This window comes from Linepithema humile, chromosome 5, assembly GCF_040581485.1.
Source record: "Linepithema humile isolate Giens D197 chromosome 5, Lhum_UNIL_v1.0, whole genome shotgun sequence".
NCBI lineage: Eukaryota > Metazoa > Arthropoda > Insecta > Hymenoptera > Formicidae > Linepithema > Linepithema humile.
In genome coordinates this window covers 23,182,373-23,199,343 of record NC_090132.1, presented here as the reverse complement: position 1 = coordinate 23,199,343, position 16,971 = coordinate 23,182,373, and the positions used below count along the sequence as shown (strand labels likewise).

At 39.8% G+C, this 16,971-nt stretch overlaps 1 protein-coding gene across 2 annotated transcripts in view; it reads left to right on the top strand.

The window, feature by feature from the left end:
* Nucleotides 1-15,760, top strand: part of ssp3 (short spindle 3) — a 34,494-nt gene extending 18,734 nt beyond the window's left edge. For both annotated transcript variants that reach the window (XM_012363661.2, XM_012363662.2), the window contains exons 11-14: nucleotides 6,819-7,239; nucleotides 8,726-8,917; nucleotides 11,353-11,526; nucleotides 12,146-15,760. In XM_012363661.2, coding sequence (XP_012219084.1) covers nucleotides 6,819-7,239; nucleotides 8,726-8,917; nucleotides 11,353-11,526; nucleotides 12,146-12,220 — 862 coding nt within the window. In that variant the 3' untranslated portion in view covers nucleotides 12,221-15,760. The remainder of the gene's footprint in view (nucleotides 1-6,818; nucleotides 7,240-8,725; nucleotides 8,918-11,352; nucleotides 11,527-12,145) is intronic.
* The last annotated feature ends 1,211 nt before the right edge of the window (nucleotides 15,761-16,971 follow it).

Sequence of the window (16,971 nt, the reverse complement as noted above, 5' to 3'; positions counted from 1 at the left end):
ATCTATTTGTGTTTATACCCCGTTGTGTCATAAATTTAAGGTCATAAATGCTAGTTCGGCGATTCAGCGCCAAATTAGACGGCAGATGCACTTAAAGTATCAGCTGGCACAGCCGGGTGTTGGTCAGTGATTCATTTCCGAAGCCTTCAACTCATGCTTTAGCTCGTTCTCGAAGAGCGCATCTCCTCATTTGGTCTTTAAATGCCGTCACCGGTAATCAACAATCATTTATAACAATAATGTAATGTGTAAGAACTAAATTTTTGAAGAAGTCGTTATTTTATAATCAAGACAATCTTAAATTTTTCTATGAAATAAATTGTGAATAAAATAAAGACTAAAAAAATAGAGATCTAAAATTAAAAAAAAATTGTTGCTTTTATCAATTTTGTTTTGAGCTGTTAAAATTGTGTCGAGCTTCCAGCTTCGACGATTCCAAAGCGAGAAAAGGGATCTTCAACAATAATAGTGCTGTCAACGACAGCAATGACAAGAGCGGCAATAGTAATGGGAACCGCGGGATTGCAGCGGAGTATTTGATCAGGCGGGATAGGGGCGTAAGTAGAAATAGGCAGAGCGGCTGTTCTTGTTCCCATTCTGCTAAGTGGCGAGCTTCAACGTTGTCTATTATCCTCCGTATATTCACTCCGCATAGGGCTAGCTTTAAACGACGGCAGAAGAAATCCGGTGTTGACTCTGACATGGCGAAATACAATGTATACTCTCGAAACGCTTCCGATTCGATGTCACTGGTTTGTGACAGAAAATTGAAATATGAAAAATATAATTGCACGCAATATTTTATTCACAAAGAGCGCAATTTCCCTGACTTTTTTTTTTTTATAAAAACTCAGCGATCGAACATTTTCTATTATTACAATTTATCCGCTGCTTAAAAACTGATTTATCTTACAAATTTATTTCATGTTAAACTATCGAAAGTGATTCGTGAAAAATCGGAAATTTACCATTACGATGAATTTTTTAGAGTTTTATGTATTCTTTATTTACGTTTGTAAGAGCAAAATAACATTGATGAATTTCGTTGCCAAATAATGTTTTTCAAATTGTTTTTCATTCAAATAATTTTTTCCCCGAAATTTTTGTAGCGCATGACTGAGTTGATTACTTAAGCATATTGCCTGTACTTTTCCTACCGCGAATGGCCGATACGTTCTTGTTTAAGAGTGTATTTTTATGTAAATATACTACATGCGACCGCTACCATTTTGTGCACAGCGTATCTCTTCCTTCGAAATATATGGATTTCTGTAGGTAAACATAAATTATTTTTAGAAATTCTACTCCGCGTATAAACACGTGCAAACGGCGCACTCCGTCGAAGCGAATATGCGCGGCATGAATACATTTCATTGGCATGTTCATAACATATTGAATATCGGTAAATGGTCTCTAGTCAACAGAGCTGAAATCGGTTATTAAAAAATTCAGGTTTACAGGAAACCAGCGCATGGATTTTACACTGCCGCTAATAATGGATGCTGGCGCCATATTTTTAGCAGTTCCAAACAGCCATAAAGCTTTTTTTTTAATCAAATACAAATATATATATCGATATTATATTGTTATCTAAAACTATAATTGGTACTATTAAAGAAGGATGCAGATTATAACGGTATCGATAGCACACTTCTATTTCATAATAATTCGTAGTAATTTACTTTGATTCTCTTTTTTTCATCGTTTCCATCCCTACTGCGTTCCATTTTTTTATTTCATTTCGCTTTTCATTCTTTATATCCATTAATTGTTTTTTACAATTTCGGAATTATTTTCGGTATTCTGCATGACGATTGTATAGTTTCATTGAAGTGAAAAGAACCATCGAATTCTATCGCAATTCGCGTATTTACTTTATTCGCGCTCGTTCTCGCATCGTTTGAGCGAATTTACGGTACGCTCGACACTGTCGCTATGCTCGGCCAAGTCGCATAGAGTAGCACCCTTCACCCTACGCTCACCCCTGTACCAGAACTCCGGCTATATACGTATAGAGTACCATAGTGCGCTTCCATCCCCCCGCGCGCTACCGAAATCCCAGCGTGAATGCATTACGCATCAACGAATCCGGAGTAGCAATATCCTGAGTTGCTGGATGTTAAGAGAGAGAGAGAAAGAGGGCTCCGGATTATAATACATTACCAATTCGACGAAGACCACAGCCATTTGACCTTGTTTCAGACTTTATTTCGCGTGCTAGCGTCTCTTATTGGCTTTTAATACAAACTCGTTCAGCTCCGCGCACACACGATAGCAATTTAAAACGGCATCGCAGCGGAGAAATTGTATGCTTTTAATGCCGGCACTATCGTTTTAGCCGCAATCGAAAAAGATAATATTTTATTTATTTCGATTAATTTTGCTATTATGCGAATATTCATGATTCCGGCATCGATTATAATATTGCGAAACATTATTGATAATTTTTCAATGCCTTCGCTCTTTTTCATCCTGTCTTGTCCATTTTTTTAATTAATGAATAAAGTGTATCTATTTTTAAGTGCGATCGATGATAAAAAGCCGAAATGCCGAGAAAGATTAGTTACCGAGAGACCGGCCATCGTATCCCGCTACTCTTTTTTTTTTTCCCCCGACTCAATGATATGCGACTGTCATTTACACACTTCTGCCATTTCGTTGCGCAAATATGCTCTATTGTCGAAATAGCGAAATGGCACTTCTGCCAGACGCGTTTGTCCAGCGCCGACGAGGAATATACTTTCACGAGTATGTCTTGTTGAATTCTGTTATTCTTATGATAAGAGCTATTCTTCCGATATACCGTTTTTTTTGTTTCTTTTTTTTTTCAAGTACAGTTTGCGCTTTGATGAAGTGGAGTGTATAATTAATAATAATTGTAAAATATTTGGCTAATATATTAATTTAATAAATGTGCAATATGTTTAATATTGATTGTTATGTTGCAGCTTTTTATCAATTTTTAACAATTTAGGATTGTATATGTTACAATTCACTCTTTTGCAAACTTTTTTTCCGCCGCGCACTACGAAGTACTTGTGCTTTCAGTTATACACATATTGCAAATTACATTTTGATTGATTTACAACATTAATTTTCAAGTGTTACACCCGGATGGCTCACGCGCGTCCACGAAAAATTGGTTGCGACGATTTTCAGCTAGATTCACTGTTATTCGCTTGAATTAACAGAAAAATTGTTTCCGTTTATTTTTATTTTGTCTCGTTTGTCAAAGTCACGTATTTTTATCACCCATGCATCGCGTGTAGCGCTGTTACTCTAGATACGTGTACCACTTTGCAGCGAGTATCTCCGAAAATATTTTTCATAATTTCGCAAGAGAGAGAGAGAGAGAGAGAGAGAGAGAGAGAGAGAGAAAGAGCGAAAGATTCGTACTTTCCAAATTGCGGATAAGGATACTGTTCTCGTCTATCGAAAAATGATCTGCTACATTACAGACGAGAGAAATGTACTTGATCATTAGATGAATTGTTTAGAAGACGAGTTGCGCGCAACACCGTAAACCGGATGGAAGCGCGCCGTATTTCCGTGCTCTCGTAATCCGGGCACGACACACAAATTATGAGCCATCCATCCGATTACCCTCCTCCGAGGGCCCCGAACCTTTTCCCGCCCGTAAGTGCACTCGCGCGGTGCAGCGCGCAAATCGCATGAGCCACCGCCGGGTCGTCCGGCGCGCGCGCGCGCGCGCGCGGTAGGGGTGCGAGTTGGAAGCGTAAAGATATGCACCCTCGCGAGCTCGCTATGAAATAATCATATGGTTAGCTAATGGCGGCCTCCGGGGTAGCTGCAGTCAGTCGCTCGTCTCCCTGCCGCAGCGTACGCACGCCGGAGAGGGCGGGGCGAGGGGATAATAAATAAATTCGATATATTTGCCTCGAACCCCCCCGCAAACATTCAATGATAGATCGCAATCTCGGGCCGGTGGGCGATGCACCCTCCGAGGCGGACGTGCGTGAAGATCGGAACACGGGATCTTCCTGGTTTGGCGCGAATCGCTTCGATACCCTCGTCGCGTCCGGCGGACGCGTCGGTGAATGACAGATCGAGAAATATTCTTAGATAGTTCAGCTTGCTAATTGAATCGCTAATTAAAACTTAGTGACGTCTTATTTTTGAAAATTTTAATTATATATCGTGGTAATATTTAGAATAATCGGCAAGCGATTATTTATTTGTGCAACTGATCAACGTGAATCAATTATAATTATACGACTTGAATTATATATATTGGGTATACAATTTGCATAATTATATTATTTATGCATGAATTGTTATTCTACTTGCGTCGATACACTGTTTCCAAGATTTCAACATTTATTTTAATTAATTTGGATAAATTTCTTCGCTTCTCGCGTCATCACGGAGCGGCACAGAATCACGTAGCATTATTAAAGTCAATAGCGCATATTTTAACAAAGTTCTGAGACATCTAATATTAAAATTTGGCAAGGCGATAAGTGACAATCTCCCTTCAACATTTTCGCTGAGGAAGGACCATCACCAAATTGCCCGGTCTGTGGTTATAGAACTGACTCCGAGGGTACCCTATCAGCTAAATCGACTAGCGCACGACCTCAATTACATGATTATGAAAGTATGATTCAATGTTTCGGGTCGCGATTGAATAGAATCACTCGGATCGGAAGGACTTATCCCTACTGTAGTGTCCGGGTTAAAGGATTAAGCGATCGAACGCGTAGTGACTTTCACGCGGGTGCAAATCCCGCGTGGAGCGAAGCGGAAGCGGGATGAAGAAAGGAGGGCAGGGAGAGGGGTGGCTACTCGCCCATCCAAAATTATTGCATTCGAAGACGCGACGGTCCCCTTCGTCCCAACTGTCGCTCGTGTTGTTGTAGGTTGAGGACGGGGGGGGATTCGTTGTGTAATCTCGCGCACGTCGTAGCTACGCGTTAAGCGATTCTAATCCGCACGGCGCGATCATTTCGCTGCATTTTATTAGCGAATTTGTACGACCCCAGCGTTACCGAAAGCGCGTGCTCGGCATTATCGTTGTGCCCGTTCGCGTTCGCTCACTGTATTTCTTGTTTCGAGCGCATCGGCTTAGAGATTTTGCAGTGTTTGCCCGTTGCGCTTATCAAGCAAAAATACAACACGAAAATCGCGCTTTGATATAGATGCGAATCAAGAAATGGAATTTTGTTTTTTATATCGCAATATTTCTGAAAATTTACAATTTAGAATCTTGTTATTTTTTTAACTTATTTTCAAAGCGGAAGCGCAATACGTATAATTTCATTAGCAAACTTATTCGATCCCGACATTATCGGAAATGTAAACTCGGCATTGTCATTGTGATAGTCTGATTATATTTTTCGTTTCAATGGATACAGCGGCTTAAATATTTCAAAGTGTTGCTCGTCGCGTTTAGAAAAATATTGAAGATAGAAGTCGCGCTTCTACAGCGATGTAAAAAATGGAGTTTCGTGTTTAATTTTAACAATCATTTTTTTTAACAGTGAATTAAAAATTTATATTATTGAGAATACAGCATACACACTCTGCAGCTCTCTTTGCGCCGAGTTTGTAATCAGGTCCGATACGATAGCGTGGCCGGTGCAGCGGGATTGGCTCGCAGTTAGTTATGATTAGACGCGACAGTTGGCCTTGCACGGGCGCGGTACCGAAGGGCCGGCCGCACTTGCTCTGTGTATTATATATTCCAATACTCATTGACGCGGGTCCCCGCGCGTCTGTGTGCGTTTCTGCCGAGAAGGGTCGGAAGGGGGCGGCGATAATACGCGCTGACAGGCACGCACCCCCTCGGGCTTGCGCGCCCGCGAAAGGGGATGCTGCCTACGAGAAAGGAAAACATATACATACAACAACCCGACAGAATGAGCATCGCGTGCGCCGACGCTTGCGACCCCCCCCCTCCCCGCTTTATATCCCTTTCCCCTCCTGCACCCTCTACATTCTCTTCTCGCGTTCTGCCCGCTTCCCCCCCTCTTTCTCTCTCTCTCTCCCTCTCTCTCTCTCTCTCTCTCTCTCTCTCTCTCTCTCTCTCTCTTTTTCGACGCGCTCGGAATTACGCGCTGATGTTATAATCCTCTCGTGTTACGCCATCGCACATGCTGTAAGCAATACATTGTTTTTTTATCCGGTTCCATCTCCCTCCAGCATCCATATGTACACTTCGCTGCCGTATGATCGTCCGGTGATCGACGAGCGCTGATTGTCCGAGAGCGCACCGTTGTGCCGAAGTGAGAGATCTTTCGCCGGGCCAGGGGTCGATGGCCCGTCGCTGACGCGCTTTAAATATTGAATTGTTCGTTTCTCCGCTTAAAATAGATGTTCCTGCATATCAAAGGGATAGACAAAAGGGCGAATTGTTCTTATACTTTTTTTTCCATCGCTCTGACTTTTTTAGCTCTGGTCAGCTTATCTATCCTGCCCCGAACTGTGAAACAGCCGACTTTTACGTGTCTTTCTCAAAAATTTAACATGTAAAAATATTAATCAAAAGAATTTCACATGCGGACGAGTAGATGTGAAAGTCACACTTGCACGGCACGTTACAGATTTGCAGAATATTTCGCAAATTCTAGCGTCGTGTATAATTTACCTGAAAATTCAGTCAGCGTAAGCGAATTGTCAGCGCGAATTTTTTAGCTTTTTCCGGACAATGGTAATTCTAACGATAACAGAAATTTATAAATCCCAATGGAATTCTTGAAGATATCTCGGGCATACATGTCCGTCCAGTGGTATCAATGCGCCCGGCGCATCCTTCGAATTCCGAAAGTAATATGCGGCCGATTCTTTTTGTGCTTCAGATATCTGGTAGCCGGCGGCTTAGTGGATCGCGTGTCACGCCACAGTCGCGCCTTGATCGAGACGGATTTTTTTCTGGATCAAGAGCACGAGTCGCCGTTGTTGGTATCGTCTTTCGATCTTCTCGCATGTATCTGCGGTCATCTGAAGAGGTCCGTCGATCAAGATAATGTCAGCGTGCACGGTGAGGGCAACAACGTCGAGCAAACAAGCAACGAGTCGCATTTGCTGTCGACTTTATCGGCGACCGAAGCCTCCGGCGCGATCGGCGCTCTTTACGCGGCGGTCGCGTTCACGCCGCAGAATCAGAAGGGAGCCTCTCCGACACCTAATCACACATTCACGACTGCCGTGCGGATTCTGGCCGGCAGTGGCCTCAAACTTTTCAAGTCGATCGCGGCACTCGATCTTCGGACACTACAGGTACGTTTTGTTTCGTCGCCTTTGCACGATTTTATTTTGTAAAATAATAAAACTTGCAATAAGTAAAAACTAATATTAAGAAATTAATACATACCCGCATAGCTTTCGATATATTTTTTATACATTTTGTATTTTTTGCAAATATGCGCTCTTGTTGAAATAATTATTCACTTTTAACCTTATAAATAAATTAAAGAGAAGCATAATAATAATTGCGGATCAGCGATTTTTGAGAGATAAATACATTTACTGAAAATAATAATGTTGCAATTTTAAAAAATGTAAAGAGTTTTCGAAAATTTTCATTACTTTAATAATTTTCTGTTATTTAATATTCGATATTTAATCGCCAAAATTATTATCCACTATTCTCTCTCCTGATTTATTATTCCTCTGATTTTCATTTTTATTGCAGTGTTCGTCAACAACACAGTCGTATTATTCCGCTTTAATTTTGACACGTACTTTTCCCAGACATTTCACGCTAAATGCGATCGTTTAATTCCAAAATTTTCTCGTCTAATTATAAAGACTGTCTAATGCGAATATAGAACGGATGTCAGCTGCATTTAGCTTTAATCACGTTGATCGAAAATATGATTCTCTTTACAACTTATATTCCGACGCGTAGCTTGCTGATATACGCACAGTACCGATTTCGCTCTGTTTCACGATATCTTTCGAAATAATCTCAATCGCGTTGATATTCGATCTCGAGCTATTCAAGCAGCGAGCAGAATGCGCATCCATTAGATCGCCATAAGCTCCATTACTCTTTAATTCGCGACGGTCTACGATTCGGCATTACCCTGTAGGGCTCCCCCGGCGTCACCTCTCCAAATGACAACGATGCCGCTTGTTGCCGCCAACAATGCGGCTTATCGTTGGAGGGCGCGGTGCGTGATGGAGATATCATGTATCGCGGGGGTTTGCCTGTCAAGACGTAAAGGGCCTCCCGTGAAGTTCTCTCGCAGCGAGCCGACCACGAATTGAATCGAAGCGGCGTCTCGCGCCCTCCCGCGCCCCGCAAAAACCATAAGGGCCGTCCGGGTGCCCCGCGGGAGGGCGGTGCACCCCCGTCCCGCGGGAGCGCCCGTCGATTATCCCGCACGGTCCAGATGAGCCCCGCAGCGTGCGTTTGCCGAAAAACCGACGGTTATTAACCATTCTCTTTGGCTCGCTCGCAATGCGGTTTCGCTACGACAAAGTCGGTGTCCGTTCGCCGCCTATGAGGCCGCGTCTTAGATTTCAACAGGCTGAAAGACACGCCTTGAAGGGGAACGAGTAGTAATTTAAGGTCCAAAAAGAGAACGGAATTATATCGATATCCCATTAAGCGCTATTAAGCACGGAACCCTATCGGATTTACATATAAGCTAATAAAACTATAACATTACGAAAGCTCTTTACGAGAAGAAGAGTTTACTGATACGGCGCATGTTCATGTCAAGTGTAAAATATTTGTATGAAAAACATTATGTTACAGAGTTTATTGGGCGCCGAAGGCACGAGCTTGCAGTGGCGATTGATAGCGAGTCATTTGATAACTCGGCTATCCCGCGATTCTTTATCGGACAAAGTGGAAGTAGGATCTATGCCGAATACAAGCGGTATTCACATCCTCTCGGAATTGTTTGCGGTGCTCGGATACTTCGCCCTCAACAATCCAGATAATCAGGTAGGCACTGTTTTCACAGCTATTTGATATGAATAAAAATCTTAAAATCATAAAACTCACGCCTCTAGCAAAATTAATTAAGTAAATTGTGCAATTTTTTATGTAGAATTCAGATTTACTAGTTAACTTTTTTCGGAGTTAAAACCACTTATAAAATAAAATCTAATTGAGTTGGTGGTTTCTCTTGATTGTAACACTTCGAATCACCCGGTACGTTTGGTGTACGCGCGTGAAATAAATGCGCAGGATGGCGTGTAGCATGTTACCGACGAGAAGAAGGAAGAAGCTGTTAGACACAACACACTCAGCGGACCTCCCATCAATATACGACCGAACGCCGTTAAGATATATTTACGGTGTTCCGTTCCATACGTCTCACGACGCGTGCACGCGTGCACACCCTCACGCAGTGTCGGTCCATCAGTTTGCGAAGCCGCGTGGAAACTCGTAACAAATAATTGTGACGCGACATGGAAAATGAAAGCATCTTTGAAAATAAAATTAAACAGATTCAAAGAGATAAGAATAACTAAATAAAACGCAAATATTAAAATACCAGAGAAATTTTCGGGAAAACAATATAAACCGAGATTAAAAAATATATAATGGATATGTAAAGATTTTCCTGCCAAATTGTTGAATAACTAGTGCATTTTAACTTCGATTTAGAAAAATACTTTTCTCAAATAAAATTGCAGTGACATTTGGTTCTATATTCCAGAATTTCGGATTATAGAACAAAGCATCTAATATAGAATATTATTAGCTATAGAGTTAATTCTGAATTTTGCTAATTATTTCTGAAACTTTGCTCATTACAGGAATTAATTACAATTCTTTAAAAAAATAAAATACGATAAGTATTTGTTGAGTGTTTGATTCCTAAATAATTAATAACACTTTTCGCGAGTTGACGAAAATGTTGCGGCTTGACGCTGCCGTTCGCACATCGCCCAAGACAGATCCTACATCACGTCGATCTCGCGAACGCGTAAATCGGAATGTAATGCTGAGTGCACCGCCGATGTCGCGCATTCGTCTTTCAGCGCTTTTTTAAGGTGCCGCTCTCAAGAGCGAGAGCCGACCCTCCGAGAGTAGCTGCTTCGGAAAAATCGTCTTCCGCGCGAAGAGAGAAGAAGGGATAAAAGAGAGAAAGAAGGGAAGAAACGAGACGCTTTTAAGCTTCTACGAGCATCTGCGGTGTGACTAGGGTTATCGCGCCCAGCAATATGCACCACCTTCGTCCGCGATCATAAACACGTCTATCCCGGTTTTTTGTCAACAGCTGTAACCGAATTCGAGAAATGGATTTTTTTGCGGTGGCGCCTTTAACGCATATGTATGCGTGTTACCGCTTTCCTCTTATTTATTTTAAACCGACGTTTTAACTCCTTGGAATCGCGCGCGTGTCGCCGTTAATCACGCTCTGCTTATTTTTGCCTATCAATATTGAAAACATCACTCGCTTCTCGAAAAGTGTCGTATGATTAAATAGTGTTAATAAATTTTTATATGCTATATTCAAAATTGAAATATATAGAACGCAGCTTTCTATGACGCAGAATTAATTTTAATAATTAGTTTTGACGTTGTTTCTCGTTCCTATTGTCCATTTTGCAAATTATTTGTTATTCGCTTTTTCTGTAAAGACCAAGAACTCATGTAAATACAAATTAGAGGATACATATGCTTTTTTTAAAAATGATTTAGATGCAAATCAATTATCATCGAATTGTTTCACTGTGTTGTATACGGAGTAAATAATGCGGAGCGAATAAATCGATATTCAACATGCATGAACGCAATACGGGCTGTGCAGTACCGAAGAGACGGGAATGCATAAAATGTGGGTATTTCCTGCAAGAGTTCACTGCAGGTGCACAGGAATACAACGTCCTGTTCAGAGAAGCACTTGTCGTAGACACAGATGTCCGGTGAGGTCTTCTTGTACTAAAGACTTTCTCGTTTCCGTGACACCTGGGTCGTTTAGGTTCTCACGCTTGTTAAGAAAATTACTCGATCGCCTTAATTATGCATTCTCTTGTACGTTAAGATCGAGAAACTAAAGATACTATGCGGGTAATTTGTAATTGTAAAAGAAGAATTTTTTTTCCGGTTTTTGTATTCTTGGCTGAAAATTTTTAAGCGCGGTAATTTCGGAAATCGCGATATTTAGGAAAGCAGCAACTTATAATATAAATCGAGTGTAATAATTAAAACTTGAGAAAATATTTAACTCAATAGAAAATCACGATGGAAACAATAGTCGACAATTTTCCTTTAAACAATTTCCAATCATTCTCTTCGCTAACTTTTATCTTTATGGATTTTACAGAATTATTGTAAAAAATAAAAAAGATTTGCACAAAAAGACTATAGTAAAAAAAATTTGGATTGAAAAATAATAACGGTTACTTCGGGAAAATCTGTTTCAGCTGGTCCTTCAATCCGCTGGCGCGGGTCCTAGCGTTCTGCAGCAGTTATGCACTCTACCATTCCCTTTTTACGGGGATCCCAGATTGATACCATGCACATTGCCGGCGCTTTTGGCCGCGACGCATCACAATCCCGAGGCAATGGCGATATTGTCTTGCGAAATGTCATATGAGGTAAGTGCAAAATTATGAATATATCACGCGTAACACGATCGCTTCAACGTAAACTTCATGAACGAAAATATCATTGACACGTATTTGGATTAATTTTGCAAAAATTTAATTAAAGATTATACGTACAATAATGTGGTAAAAATATAGAATTTTTAGCGAATATACATTTTTACGGTATCCATCGTCATATTTCTCTCTATATTTTCCTACATACAGTCCACTGCATTTCATATGTAAATCAACGAGACATATTAGCATCACAGCGCCGATTACCGGTGACCACTACGGAATTTAATGTATTAATATATATGCGTTGATTTAAATATTCATCATTTTAACGTGTAATAACATGGTTGATTCTATATCGCACGTCCAATCGATCTTTTATGTATATCACGAATCATTAAATCTTTGGATATTCTAAAAGTTTCCTGTTTTTCGATAAGCGTGCTATCTCATTGACCATGTTAATGAATAAAATACGATTCGTGAGTTAATAGAATTCACTTTTCGCACCTTTCGATTCACGTTTTATTCCTTTTCTACATTTTTATCTCCCGTACATTGCATTTTATGGGTAATAACGTTGAATGAATACACCTGTTAATTAACTTTGCAGTTGCTGGAGCAGTACAGAAACTCAGATGAAGGTAAATTAAATCCTTTGGTGCGTTTGCTGAAGGATAACGCTTAGTCCGCCACGTTTCACTAAAGATTTGATTAGTTTAATCACGCTCCAAGAGCTCATTAGGTATAATCTGCGCGTTTGTCGAAATCATTGGTAAAGCTATTTATCTGCGAGATATAAGAAAAACACGAAACCAAAAAATGAAAAAAATTTCACCAGATGCAGTTCGTAGTCTCGTATCTAATATATCAGATATTGCGATCCCTGACAATGGTAGGTTCTTACTCAAACAACGTACATAAAACGAACGTGCACATTTATTTGAGTCCAAGAATAAAACTCGATTTGCGGAGAGAGTTAAATTTACTTGGAAGTAACGCGAACAAAGTATGTACGTTAATTTAGACCAGTGTCTCCCAAACCATTTCGCTCGCCTATTTACGGCTGCGGCGTACAGATGAAACACGCATGATATTCCGTTTTACAGTCTTGCAATATGTATCGTTTAACGTCTACACGGTGTCTCAGAATTATTGGATTTTTTCTAAGTTATAAATTCTTTGATAAATATTACTTCAATCCTTATACGTGTTTCATCAATTTTATACAAAATTAAGCGTGTTAAAGAATCTTGAAGTTACTTTTCGAACATAATTTGTGAAACACTGACTTAAATATCGCGATACTTATCAATTCACGATTTAATAATACTGATTTAAATATCGCGATACTTATCAATTCACGATTTAATAATACTGATTTAAATATCGCGATACTTATCAAACGTTGAAATAAAAAATATACGTTTCTCGAGAAACTGTCAGAGATATGAAACAAAGTTACGGTTTGTACTTTCAATTAATTGCTTTGTGAGTAAATTCGTGTCTCGCTTTGTTGAGCGTAAGTGTTTACGGAATAATTTATCCCTGCGCATCAGTAGCGACTTATAACCGAAATTACCTGTCGCCTCGGTGAACAAACGACGATAGTAAACATCATGACGATCACCCGCGGTATTTTACGCTAAACCGAGTAGGTACTTAACCGAAATTATCGTGTTGCACTCGTAAGTTATCATTCCGAATAATATATTTTTATGTACATGTCCGATGAACAAGCGACGAAGGTGCAAAGCTCGATAGATTCTCGTTAAGTGGTTCACAGTAAAAAAAAAAACGATTCGCGCAAACACGATTGTTTTCAATCTTCAAACTTATGCTCGGATCTTGTAGAATAAAGCGCGGGTCGAATTAAATGATATAATAAGGATGTAAGAAGATGGCGAGATGTGATCGATAAAAACGCGCGGATTATCTGCGAATCTAGTCTCTTTAATCGTTAATAGATCTTATATTTGCAATCGTCACTATGTATCTCGTACTATATTTTTTACAACCGTCCGTTTCCACGCCAATCTATCGTGCAAAGAATGTGTCTTCAAATGGGCCTTTTGATATAATAATCGTCGCGAAGTACGGCCCGATAGAAGTAGAAATTTCATGCGTATGTTAACCACGTAAACTGTACCTAGGATAATAATATCTTTCGATAGATCTTCACGAGTCGCGTTTATGTTACACGCGCGTACTGCATGCTCTTTAGGTTACTAATTTCTCTAACTTACGCGACACTGTTGGATTTAGAAAAAAATTTGATAGCTGAGCTATTTGCGAAGTGCAAGAGATATTATTTATTTAAATAATCATTAACGATTAATTATGTTATTTATTTATGAATTGCAACGATGTTAGCCTAGAAGGTACGAGTTTTCGTGGCTATAACAAATGCATTTGTGCAATGTCCTGCCAATGCAATTGATATTTAAGTACTATACTATTATATGAAGTATTCAAAAAAATATATAATAGTTTGGCAGTATTTTCTATCAAAATATTTTTTAATGCACATTTTCTTGAATGTCATCTTTTTTGACGAAATATGAATTTTTGATGTTGGATTTCTCAAGTACTTTTCATAAACTTCACATTCTATTTATATGAAGACAGCTTAAATATGTATATTGAAACTCTTTCTAATTTTCAATATTAAATAGAATATTAAGATGCCGATATCAAGACTCTAGCAAAAATATATATATTTTTTTTTCCGAATTTGTGATAGAAAATGTTGACTTACTATTATATTGATTCCTTGAGTACACACCAGTAGATGTAATATTCAGCAAATATTTAACATTAATAATAATATATCGAATGAAAACGAGAATCATAAATATCTCATGCATTCGATCTTAAATAATTCATGTAACAATATAGTAATATATATATATATATAAAATACAGTAATGTATTGCAGTTTCCTGCGAAACTTTCGCCGTCTGGATTAATTCAGAGTTTAAGCGTAAACAATTTCGGCGAAATTTTCACGCAGATTGATATCTCGCGTAAGCACCGACGACTAGTAGTTAAATTAAAAAACCGCAATGCTTAGTCCACTAGCATTAGCGTCGCTTTTATCGGATGCTAAATTTATGAGCGTAGTTAACGTTTTAGAAATGGGAGATAAGCGGTATTTTTCTATGGTAGCTTATATATACAGGCCTCAGACCAATTATATCATCCGTTAATAACAGATTCTCGAGGATCGTTGGGAGATAAAAATCTTTATACCAAAATGTCGATGCTACAATAATTTTTAAATGCGAAGTGTTTAATGTTGATCGATCAGATGGTCAAAAATTAGACTCGACATGTTGATATAAAGATTTTTGTTTCCAAATAATCTCAAGAAACTGCTATTAACGGACGATATGAGTCTGAGCACTTATACACCTGTAAGTGCGCATACACGATTAAGACTTAAAATGTCTTTTAAATGATAAATGCACGGGCGGGAATGTATTTCTGCGATACGCGATTCGACTTCGATTCGTACTTATGTATCTCCTCGCATCGCTCACGAGAACTTTCACATAGCATTCATCGTGATTGCTTAGAATAGTGTTCCAAAAAGGTAGCTGTAGAGATTGGTGTAACTTCGTTAACAAATTCGGCTAAGTTCAAAGGGGGTCGTCTCGGTTAAATTCGGACTGAGATTGCCAAATAACTTAGGCGGTACAATGAATTTCTACTGATAAATGTTATAAGGAGGTTATACATGTAAAAATAGATAGTATATACGTTTAAGTACTTCCAAAGAAAGAGCGTCTCTGTCGCGAGATTGCATTGTTATAACACACTTGGCGCAAGGTGCTGTTGCGTCTTCAGATAATTAGTAGAAAATGGTTAAGAAATGACAAAAGTATTAGCTTATCATTGAAAAATTAATGCGTCCATTGATTGTTATTACTTACTGCCCCACTTGATCTTAGTCCTCTTACGAATATGAGGAAAGTTTTACTTGCGTTAACTAACATTGAAGCGTTCACGTAAGTATACGTAAAACACGACTATTTTGTCGTACGGGCAGTTTTGATATTTCTATTACGAACGTGTTAAGTGCCATGCGTGTGTATTTGATGCGCATCGTTCGTTCTAGCGCATACATCTAGCATACGCGGAGGAGTAAATTAATATATTATGTAATACTAATATACATGTAATATACCATTCGTATTACGTAATAAAGATAATGCTTTGCGATATACGCACTCGTCTTTGTGAAATTTATTTAATTCTTATATGTAAAATCTCCTTTTTCTCTCTTCTATCTCTTTTATCTCTTTTCTAATCTCCTTATGCTATAAAATATGTTTTGCCGTCAGAAAAATAATCTGTATGTTTGCGAAAGAACTTATTCTTAAAAAAAAAGTTGTGATACGCGAGACACACATTGCGTATCGTGAATGTAAATCGCGAACTATATATATATATGTATCTTCACCCGGAAAGCTTCGCGGCAATCGAGGACGAATCGAGGCGGAAGAGAGACGCCTGTCGTCGGATCGAAAAAGGCGCCGAAGTTTCGCCGTCGTGAAAAACGGCATCTCGCGCTCAGCCAGAAACGATACTCACACGCGTGTCGGATGTACGCGCGCGCGTGAGAGCTTACGAGGATGACGTATGGGGTCCATAGGGTAATTTTTTTCCCGAAGCGTTTTAGCGCGATGCGCCTCTACTTTTTCCGGCGCCGGTAATCTATAGGCGCACTTAATACAGCCGCTCGTTTGAGTAACCTCGCCCTCTCCTTTCCGCGCTTTTGCTCGCCTCTTCCGCGGCTCCGCTCTCTCCATTTCTCTCTTTCTCCCGCCGACATGCACTCGCTCAACATGTGACGTCGTCCCGCTCGTTCTTCACGCTATTCTCTGCCTCTCTACCCCCCCTCTCTCTCTCACTCTCTCTCTCTCTCTTTCTTTCTGCTTGTGCATGTCCGGGCTCCACTTAGCGAGACTGCATAATATATCACGCGTGGGCTGCTTTTACAGCGCACACCTACGACCGGCGTGCAGCTATGCTACGATACGACGTTTACGTACGCGCCACGCAGCGCGGCCACGTGTACCGGAATGGAGACGCTTTCGCCGGTGCGCGCGATGCATTTCGCCACGAGCGTAAATCGACTTCTTGCCCGACTGTTACGACTATGTATAATCGGCGAGAGATCATCTCTGAATTATTTTTCTGCTATAGTAACCACGCCCTAGACGCCCTAGACACTCTAGACTACATCTAGCGAAGGTACTTTAATTAACTAACTCGAATATCGCGCTGATCTCGGTTAATTTTTTCAAAACGAACTAAAATTAACTTTGAATAAAGTGTATGGAATTTCTCGGACTACAGAAAGTTTCCCTCCCAACTTTTCTTCGTACACAAGATGAATAAATAAATCTAAAGCGCACAGGATCTAAAGAAATT